Source organism: Branchiostoma floridae, chromosome 6 (assembly GCF_000003815.2).
Source record: "Branchiostoma floridae strain S238N-H82 chromosome 6, Bfl_VNyyK, whole genome shotgun sequence".
NCBI classification, from domain to species: Eukaryota; Metazoa; Chordata; class Leptocardii; order Amphioxiformes; family Branchiostomatidae; genus Branchiostoma; species Branchiostoma floridae.
This window is the reverse complement of record NC_049984.1, coordinates 17818398-17829501: the sequence shown is the minus strand read 5'-3', so window position 1 is coordinate 17829501 and position 11104 is coordinate 17818398. Positions and strand designations below refer to the sequence as shown.

The 11104-nt window shown below is 39.1% G+C and overlaps 1 protein-coding gene across 1 annotated transcript in view; it reads right to left on the bottom strand.

The window, feature by feature from the left end:
* LOC118417607 (DNA replication factor Cdt1-like) overlaps positions 1-11104 on the bottom strand; it is a 30795-nt gene that overhangs the window by 15486 nt on the left and 4205 nt on the right. Inside the window, exons 2-4 of the mRNA XM_035823205.1 lie at positions 8544-8771; positions 2183-2362; positions 31-399 (exon numbers count right to left, since the gene is read on the bottom strand). Of these exons, the coding sequence (XP_035679098.1) occupies positions 31-399; positions 2183-2362; positions 8544-8771 (777 nt within the window). The remainder of the gene's footprint in view (positions 1-30; positions 400-2182; positions 2363-8543; positions 8772-11104) is intronic.

Genomic DNA, 11104 nt, shown 5'->3' with positions numbered 1-11104 from the left:
AGTATTGATGTTTGAACGTCTGTTTCCTACCTTGTCCTTTTTCACAGGTGACGAAAGTTTTGGACTGGATGACAGACTGCCCTGTCTGATGGCCTCCCTTACCCTGTCACTCAGGGGGGTCCTGCTGCCTCCAGGAGACTGGGAGGGGGTACAGGGGGAGGGGGTCATGGTTACAGAGGGGCGTTTGGGCTGGGCTAGGGGGGTACTGGGCTGCTGTGATGCCCGAGACTTGACAGCTGGTGTTTTGGCTGTTGTTGGGGTGTCTACTACCTCTTCACCATCTTCTTTTTGGGTGACTTCTTTTCTGGTTGTTGCCGTCAGCTTGTCGTGATCTTCTTTCACTGTGTTGGCAGCCTTTTGTTTTGCCTTGCCTCTTGACTTGTGTGAAGACTGAACAACCTGAAACCATAAAGCCAGCCCAACATCACATAAAGGCTCTCGACTGATAATACAAACTTGAGATAAAACATTGGTTACTAACTGTCCTTATCAACCGAGCTAGAACTTGTTTTATGAAGCTTGAAAACAACTTATATTATATTACCTTGCATTACCAAGAAGTTTGTAATGCTAGCCTACAGCAGAATTTTGTATTACTTCTTCTCCAATAACTGTGCATTAGTCTGGTATAAATGGCCAGTATATGCCTCGAGCAACATTTCACCATAAACGCTTTTAGTCTAAGTGTTCTTCCATAACTTGAATATTACCTTACAAAGAATGGCTGGTTCCAACATTCTCAACTCCAATGTGGTTAATTATATCAAAGTATAACTTAAAGTGGCAAATCATTCAGGTTCAAATTCAATGTCATGACATTTATGTGAGTTAAGCTAGCGAGTCCTTGACATTTGCAAGGCTGTGCAAATACTTAGTTTGACAAATACTACTCCCTACAAAAGCAGGGCTCGAAATTCCTTTTTGGGATTAGGTGCACTGGTGCACACAGCTTAAAAAATTGGGTGCACCCAAAATTTTTTGGGGGTGCACCACTTGAATTTTAGTAAAATGTCAAAAAAGCTAATAACAAAACTTAGTTACAAGGTATCAAATTCTTAAACAAGTAACATGACAGACATTTTTTATTATCTTTCTATCACTTTGATGTCAAGAATATGATGTATACTAGTATACCTGATATCTTTCCATACATAAAGCTAAGAAAATATTTGGGTGCACCCTGTGCACCCACTGAAAAAAATTGGGGGCACAGTTTCAATTTTGGGTGCACCTGGGTGCACAAAACCCCTGTATTTCGAGCCCTAAAAAGTATACACGTTAAGGTGCCATACAGCTAAACTAGAGTTTAAGCGTGTGCAGGTATCAATGCAGAAGAAATGACATCTATTCCCAAAATAGTTTAGTTAGCTAGTTTTTCATCACCATGTCAAGCTGCTGGCCTATTATAAGTCCACTTTGCTTATTCTTACATGATCTGTGAATAATTTCACCATTCAGACAGTAATAATGTAACAGGGTGCCTCTGTACTAAATCCATCTATATTGTAATTTGGCTGAGTTCCTTGTACTTTCCAAGACCCTCAATGTTAGACTGGATTAGTCACTTTGACCCTGAACTGTTCTTAGGAAGGGGAGTGGGCAGCCTTGAGTTAATTGACCTCAGAAGTCCTATTCACCTTCATCTGAGGGCTATTTTACCAGTTAATGCAAAGCGTCCCCACGCCAGACCCCTGGGGTGGTGGAGTGTCCCAGATATGGTACCAGCTAATTTGAATGCAAAGCGTCCCCACGCCAGACACCTGGGTGGTGGTGTGTCCCAGATATGGTACCAGCTAATTTGAATGCATAGCGTCCCCACGCCAGACCCCTGGGGTGGATGTGGAGAGGAGAGATATAAATAGGGGTAGAGCTAGAGGACGGGGAGAGTTCTGCTTTGGAGAGAGAGAGAATACAACGACTTCTATGTAGCTCTTGGCTTCTGTTGTCTTTGGCTCGACTCGTACACGTTACAAGAACTGCAACTATTCCACGAACTCTGTAAGGGACGCCTTCGAAGTCTAGGTTTCAACCCCAAGTCCACCTCCCTTACATTTGGCGGCAGCGGTGGGATTAGTTGCGTGTACGTCGACCAGGACCAGGAACCAAGTTCACCATCATCGCTACTGGAGAGACGGAAGGTCAACACTACCCGAGTGAAGACGGCGGTAAGTGCCTTTGTGGGCTCTCGCGTCTGTTCAGGGTCTGGAAGTGTCTTTGATGTTGCGTTGTCTGCTTCACTAGTGGTTTTCTTGCCTCGCTTCATCGCTAGTTTCCTCCTGGCTGGCACCTTAATGCACTTCTGTTCCTCCTCTCCACTCGACTCATCTATCCTGAACGCGAAGCCCTTTTTAGGAGTCCCTTCCTGTAATAAGAGGAAGTGGCGTGCGTTTTATACACAGAAGACGGAAATTATACCATTACTGTGGCACTCTAAAGTGTAGGTAATTCTACAGAGAAAGACAAGGCTGTCTCAATGTCAGGTCCTAGTGGAAAAGTTTAGTAGAACAGTTATAGCTGTGAGCATTCAGATTCTTGTGTGTTCAATCAGGGATATGGATTTTGCATCAGTAACATGCACAAGGAATATTCCATTTTATCATAGTTGCTTCAGAATGTGAAATTGTAGGTAATTCTATAGAGAAAGACAAGGCTGTCTCAATGTCAGGTCCAAGTGGAAAAGTTAAGTAGAACAGTTATAGTTGTGAGTATTCAGATTCTTGTGTGTTCAATCAGGGATAAGGATTTTGCATCAATAACATTCTGTGCACTTAGGAATATTCTGTTTTTATCACAGTTGTTTCAGACTGTGAAATTGTAAATTGAAGGTAATTCTATAGAGAAAGACAAGGCTGTCTCAATGTCAGGTTCAAGTGGAAAGATAGACTCGTTAAATAGCTGTGGGCATTCAGATTCTTTTGGGTTCAATCAAGGGTACAGACTTTGCATCACAGTCTGTGCACTTAGGAATATTCCATTTTTATCATAGTTGTTTCAGACTGTGGAATTGTAAAGTGTAGGTAATTGTATAGAGAAAGACAAGGCTGTCTCAATGTCAGGTTCAAGTGGAAAAGTTTAGTACAACAGTTAGACTCATCAAATAGCTGTGGGCATTCAGATTCTTTCATGTTCAATCAAGGATGTGGATTTTGTATCAGTAACGTTCTGTGCATAAGGAATATTGCATTTTTATCATGGTTGTTTCAGACTGTGACATTGAAGGTAATTCTTTTAATAAAACTTTTATTAACTGTGAACATACGTGACTAATGAATCTCTTCAACGAAGGTAATTCTATAGAGAAAGACAAGGCTGTCTCAATGTCAGGTCCAAGTGGAAAAGTTTAGTAGAACAGTTATAGCTGTGAGTATTCAGATTCTTGTGTGTTCAATCAAGGATAAGGATTTTGCATCAGTAACATTCTGTGCACTTAGGAATATTCTGTTTTTATCATAGTTGTTTCAGACTGTGAAATTGTAAAGTGTAGGTAATTCTACAGAGAAAGACAAGGCTGTCTCAATGTCAGGTCCTAGTGGAAAAGTTAAGTAGAACAGTTATAGCTGTGAGTATTCAGATTCTTGTGTGTTCAATCAGGCCGGATAAGGATTTTGCATCAGTATTAAACATTCTGTGCACTTAGGAATATTCTGTTTTTATCACAGTTGTTTCAGACTGTGAAATTGTAAATTGTAGGTAATTCTATAGAGAAAGACAAGGCTGTCTCATGTCAGGTTCAAGTGGAAAGATAGACTCGTTAAATAGCTGTGGGCATTCAGATTCTTTTGGGTTCAATCAAGGGTACAGACTTTGCATCACAGTCTGTGCACTTAGGAATATTCCATTTTTATCATAGTTGTTTCAGACTGTGGAATTGTAAAGTGTAGGTAATTGTATAGAGAAAGACAAGGCTGTCTCAATGTCAGGTTCAAGTGGAAAAGTTTAGTACAACAGTTAGACTCATCAAATAGCTGTGGGCATTCAGGTTCTTTTGGGTTCAATCAAGGATGTGGATTTTGTATCAGTAACGTTCTGTGCATTAGGAATATTCCATTTTTATCATGGTTGTTTCAGACTGTGAAATTGAAGGTAATTCTACAGAGAAAGACAAGGCTGTCTCAATGTCAGGTTCAAGTGGAAAAGTTTAATACAACAGTTAGACTCAGACTCATCTGTTGGCATTCAGATTCTTTTGGGTTCAATTAAGGATATAGATTTTGCATCAGTAACATTCTGTGCACAAGGAATATTCTGTTTTTATCATAGTTGTTTCAGACTGTGAAATTGTAAAGTGTAGGTAATTCTATAGAGAAAGACAAGGCTGTCTCAATGTCAGGTCCTAGTGGAAAAGTTAAGTAGAACAGTTATAGCTGTGAGTATTCAGATTCTTGTGTGTTCAATCAGGGATAAGGATTTTGCATCAGTAACATTCTGTGCACTTAGGAATATTCTGTTTTTATCATAGTTGTTTCAGACTGTGAAATTGTAAATTGTAGGTAATTCTATAGAGAAAGACAAGGTTGTCTCAAAGTCGGGTCCAAGTGGAAAGATAGACTCGTTAAATAGCTGTGGGCATTCAGATTCTTTTGGGTTCAATCAAGGGTACAGACTTTGCATCACAGTCTGTGCACAAGGAATATTCCATTTTTATCATAGTTGTTTCAGACTGTGAAATTGTAAGGTGTAGGTAATTCTATAGAGAAACACAAGGCTGTCAGGTTCAAGTGGAAAAGTTTAATACAACAGTTAGACTCATCAAATAGCTGTGGGCATTCAGATTCTTTCATGTTCAATCAAGGATGTGGATTTTGTATCAGTAACGTTCTGTGCATAAGGAATATTGCATTTTTATCATGGTTGTTTCAGACTGTGACATTGAAGGTAATTCTTTTAATAAAACTTTTATTAACTGTGAACATACGTGACTAATGAATCTCTTCAACGAAGGTAATTCTATAGAGAAAGACAAGGCTGTCTCAATGTCAGGTCCAAGTGGAAAAGTTTAGTAGAACAGTTATAGCTGTGAGTATTCAGATTCTTGTGTGTTCAATCAAGGATAAGGATTTTGCATCAGTAACATTCTGTGCACTTAGGAATATTCTGTTTTTATCATAGTTGTTTCAGACTGTGAAATTGTAAAGTGTAGGTAATTCTACAGAGAAAGACAAGGCTGTCTCAATGTCAGGTCCTAGTGGAAAAGTTAAGTAGAACAGTTATAGCTGTGAGTATTCAGATTCTTGTGTGTTCAATCAGGCCGGATAAGGATTTTGCATCAGTATTAAACATTCTGTGCACTTAGGAATATTCTGTTTTTATCACAGTTGTTTCAGACTGTGAAATTGTAAATTGTAGGTAATTCTATAGAGAAAGACAAGGTTGTCTCAAAGTCGGGTCCAAGTGGAAAGATAGACTCGTTAAATAGCTGTGGGCATTCAGATTCTTTTGGGTTCAATCAAGGGTACCGACAATGCATCACAGTCTGTGCACTTAGGAATATTCCATTTTTATCCTAGTTGTTTCAGACTGTGAAATTGTAAGGTGTAGGTAATTCTATAAAGAAAAGGCTGTCTCAATGTCAGGTTCAAGTGGAAAAGTTTAGTACAACAGTTAGACTCATCAAATAGCTGTGGGCATTCAGACTCTTTCATGTTCAATCAAGGATGTGGATTTTGTATCAGTAACATTCTGTGCATAAGGAATATTCCATTTTTATCATGGTTGTTTCAGACTGTGAAATTGAAGGTAATTCTATAGAGAAAGACAAGGCTGTCTCAATGTCAGGTTCAAGTGGAAAAGTTTAGTACAACAGTTAGACTCATTAAATAGCTGTGGGCATTCAGATTCTTTTATGTTCAATCAAGGATATAGATTTTGCACAAGGAATATTCTGTTTTTATCATTCATAGTTGTTGCAGACTGTGAAAGTACCAATTTACTGCAACAGTTGCCCAATGTCCTCTGTAACTATAGGTATAGGTAATGAAATGTACATGCATTTACTACTTTTGTGAGTAATGTTCCTTTTTGTCTCTTAATGGCTAATGGAAAAGTAGCTGAGGCAAATACACGTTACAGAGTTCAGTCACCTTTGCTGCAAGTTGTATTGTAAGTGCAAGGACTTTAGACATCCTTCACATATAGTGAAGAAAGAGAAAGTGATGAATAATTATAAAGGGATGCAAAACAGGCGCCTAAGCATCTCATGAAATTTCATGAAATTACTACCAATGAAAATCCTACCAATTTCATAAATAAAACACAAATCACACTGCGAAAACATGCAAGTCTTATGCGATACACAGTAGCAGAGCTCAAAATACTGGGTGCATGTGCACCCAAAATTGGAACTGTGTACCCAATTTTTTTCAATGGATGCACAGGGTGCACCCAAATATTTTATTAGGTTTATGTATGTAAAGATATCAGAATACTGATTAGAAAGATAATAAAGATGTCTGCCATGGTAGTTGTTTAAGAATTTGAAAGCTTGTAACTAAGTAAGTGTTGTTATTAGGTTTTTCTGACATTCTACTTAAATCTGGTGCACCCAAAAGTGGTGCACCCAAAAATTTTTTGGTGCGCCCAATTTTTTGAGCTGGGTGCACCAGTGCACCTAATCCCAAAAATGAATTTCGAGCCCTGCAGTAGTCACTATGTGAAACACACAAATCTTATAAGGTACGCAGTCGTTTCATGCAAACCGACTGTCAGGAGGCGCGAGACTGAAGTGTGCTCTTGAACTTCTTTAATCCATGAAATCCAACTAAATCCAGTACTAGTGACTCAGGGCTGGACCTTCCCCTGGCCCTCACAACCCTCCAGTGACGCTCTGGTCTCTATCTCCAGTCTATCTAGGTCACTAGCGGGCCAAACTAAGTCTTTATCAGTGACCCCGTCCCATCTCATCGCACCGACCAACCATCACATGACAAAGCTAAGCGGGATATTCAAGATAGCTTTATCGAGCTGCAGTGGGAAAGGAAACAAAAGAATACCTCACAGGTTATCAAATACATCTTTGTGAAAGTATACACTTGTTCAATGCTTGAAATATCATGGGTAGAAACATTCAGAAACGCATGTCCCGACATAGCAGCCAGCCAGTTTGCATAAAAAGACTGTGTATCCCTAAAAGTAAAGGTCCCATAGATGGTGTCCCATAAGATTTGTGGGTTTTGTCAAGAAATTTGTCCTTATTAAATGAAATTTGTGGAAATCCTTAGGCACCCCTGCAAACAATTAGCCTGAGAGCTTCTGTTACTTTAGTATTTGCATCATGTTAAACTGCCCCAGGTAAAAGGAAGTGTGTTGCACAGAAAAAGTCAGTGTGTTGAGCAGAAAAATAGGTTGTGTTGCACATAGGTTGTGTTGCACATCGGCCAAGGTAGGCCCCCATTCCATTGCCAAGCAACTTCAGCATTTCAACTGCATGTGCAGCATGATGCACATACAAAAGTTAAATGCACCTGGCCATTCTTCATATTGCCAGGTGTATTCTGTATGAGATACACCCACAACACCCACAACCCGTGCGTCTGCTACTGAGTCACGTTACTCCCTCAGGAACAGCGACCACCTGACATCTGAACTCACTAAGTCCACCAGAGGACAGAAAACATTCATCTACAGAGCAACAGCACTCTGGAACACTCTCCCTACTGCTACTCGCACAGCCACCTCCACTGCTTCTTTCAAAAGAAAACTGTGGGAATGTCTAGGCAACCCTTACGCATGGTAAATTAGTCATACACGTGTATATACAGACCCTGACCTCTCATTGCAAATATTGTTGTCGATGATATGATGTTATATACTCCATTTTAGATGATATGTAAGTTATCCTACACCATGTACATACAAATGTTCTTTTTTTTAATTTGTATTGTTTATGTGTTTGTCAGCAGGGCTAGCCCTTTGTAATAGCCATAGGCTAGTTGGGCAGCCCTGGCTGTGTGTTCGGTGCAGCCAAACCAATAAATAAATAAATAAATACACCCACAATGTATCTCATACCGCAAAGGCACAGTTCAGATCGTGAATGAACCCTCAAAGTTATTCATACCAGGGGAAAAAACTTGAAGATGGTCAGTCTTTACACACTAAGGTATAGAAATTGATGGAAAATAACAGGGTGGCTTAGTTCCTAGCTGAGGCAGGGCTCGAAATACTGGGTGCATGTGCACCCAGGTGCACCCAAAATTGAAACTGTGCACCCAATTTTTTTCAGTGGGTGCACAGAGTGCACCCAAATATTTTCTTAGGTTTATGTATTGAAAGATATCAAGTATACTAGTATACATCATATTCGTGACATCTAAGTGTTGGAAAGATAATAAAAATGTCTGTCATGGTTTTTGTTTAAGAATTTGATAGCTTGTATCTAATTTTTGTTATTATTTTTTTCTGACATTCTAATTAAATATAAGTGGTGCACCCAAAATTTTTTTGGTTTTTGGTGCACCCAATTTTTTAAGCTGGGTGCACCAGTGCACCTAATCCCCAAAATGAATTTCGAGCCCTGTGAGGACTTGGTCAGTTACAGTATCTACCTTCATACTGTCAAACAGTGTGGCCTCAGTGGTAGTTGAAGCCAGCTTCTTCCTTTTGCGTAGAGTATCGCAGCTGGTGCCGTGGCCTGCCCCTCTCTTGGTGGGCGAGCGAGGTGCTGACGAACTGTTGGTGACAGCACAGTCAGACATCTGTCCTGTATCTTCACTACAGTCAGAGCTGGCTTCTTCTGTAGACTGCGCAGTTGGACTGTCCTTCTGCCCTGCAAACTGATGGAAAACAATAACATGCATTTTTGGTCAAGAGTCTTATTGACACTTTTTGCACACAGATGTCCACACATAGGCACTTTATTTTCTAATGTACAGGCTGTCTGTAGTATATTTAAAACTAGAGTTCCACGAACACATACCTTTGCCAAATAAACCAGGTTTGTTATGTAGAATGATGTCTGTAGACAAATGCGTTACTCCTTTCATTTTCTTTATAATGATATGCTTGGAGTTGGTTTATAAAATTTCAGCATTGATCATGCAAATTAGATCCCAAGTTACAATTAATTGATATCGAATAGCATACCAAAATCATGATGATCCTTTAATCCATTCTTGACTTATTCTCTTTCAAAGTCTTTAAATACACCTCTTACTCTCTTCCCTCTTTCTCAGTTACATATATGAAAACTTTGATGAAAGTACTATAAATGGAATACAGTGGATTTATGAACTTTTCCTCATCAATTATGCAAATTAGCTGTTAATTTGCATAATAAGTATCACATTATATAAGTCTTCACTTAGGCTATCTACATGCCAAAAATCATGACGATCCGTCAACACGTTCATATTTTCTCATTAATTATGCAAATGAGATCATCATGTGCATGATAAAAATGTATTGACATTTCTCTCTTTCTCAGCTACATATGTGACAAGTTTTAAAGTCCTATCATGGAATGTAGTGAATTTATAAAATATCCTCATTAATTATGCAAATTAGCTGTTGATTTGCATAATTTGTATCTTATTATGCAGGTCTTTACTTACGCTACCTACATACCAAAAAACATGATGATCCGTCAACATGTTCATATTTTCTCATTAATTATGCAAATGAGGCCATCATTTGCATAATTGATATCTATCGACATTTCTCTCCTTCCCAGCTACATATGTGACAAGTTTGAAAGTCCTATCATGGAATGCAGTGGATTTATAAATTTTCCTCATTAATTATGCAAATTAGCTGTTGATTTGCATAATAAGTATACCATTATGTACGTCATCACTCATTCTATCTACATACCAAAAATCATGACGATCCGTCAACACGTTGTAGAGTTATTCTCGTCCAAAGTTTGAAAGGAAACCGGTGCCTGCAGTTCAAAAAAAGCCGCTAGGGGGCCCAAACTCTCTGCACTTACTCTCTGCCTCGAGGGCTATCTACCACTCAAAAATCATGATCACAGCATGTCCAGAACAGGAGATATCAAAAATTGAGGTTCTGCTGCAGTACCTTAGCAAGCCGCTAGGGGGCCCATTATCGAACTTGACCTTCGTTTTCCCGACCCCTATCCACTTACCAAATATCATCGGGATCCATCCAAGGCTTCTCGAGTTATGCTGTTAACAGACAGACAGACAGACAGACTCACAAGCCTAAAACATAACCTTAGCCATTCTGGCAAAGGTAATAAGAAATACACCCCAATGCGTGCAATTATTCAGACCGCCAAGTCCTGCAGCAATCTATTATTTCCGCCCCCAGTGGCCCGCATTTGAAGACATGTTGGCAGCACGTATTCCCGCCAAAATGTTCCGACATCCTATCAGATGACGCCATGAGCCCAGATCCAGACCAAGGGAGCTACCCGAACTAGAGTTCGGCGACCTCATACCTCCATGAAAATTTCGAGCTTTCGTAAATTCCATGCAATTGACTAACACATTAACATAATTTATGCATGCTGTTGTTAATCATTGAATAACGTACACATGTCACAATTATAAAATTCCCATTATTAATCATATTAAAGTGGTTTTGCAATGTTTGCATAAATTATGCAAATAAGTTCCTCATTACCATATTTGGTATCTGCTCATATTCCACCTATCATAATTAACATGTGTTACATGTATTGAGGTCCAGTCATTGAAAACAATGGAACTATACAATTTCCTCGTTAATTATGCAAATAAAGTCCTCATTTGCATAACATGTATATCATTATGAACATCTTTGCCTAAGCTACCTGCATGCCTAAAATGCAGGCAATCCGTCGTTCCTTTCTGCAGTTATCCTCTTTGGAGTGTCTTGACAAAAACACCCCTGCAGTTCCACAATTAAATGTTAGGGGGCTAAAACTTGCCCCACTTGTTTATGGCCTTAAAAGCTATCTACCACTTAAATGTCAAGACCATAGAATGTCTGGAACAAGAGATACATTGAAAATACTGCTATGATAGAATATTCTCATTAATTATGCAAATGTACTCCTATTTTGCATAATTAGTATTTCTTCTTGTAAAACATTGTCTAAGGTACCTACATACCAAAAATGATGAAAATCCATTTTCCCTTCTTGAGTTATCCTCTTCAGAAG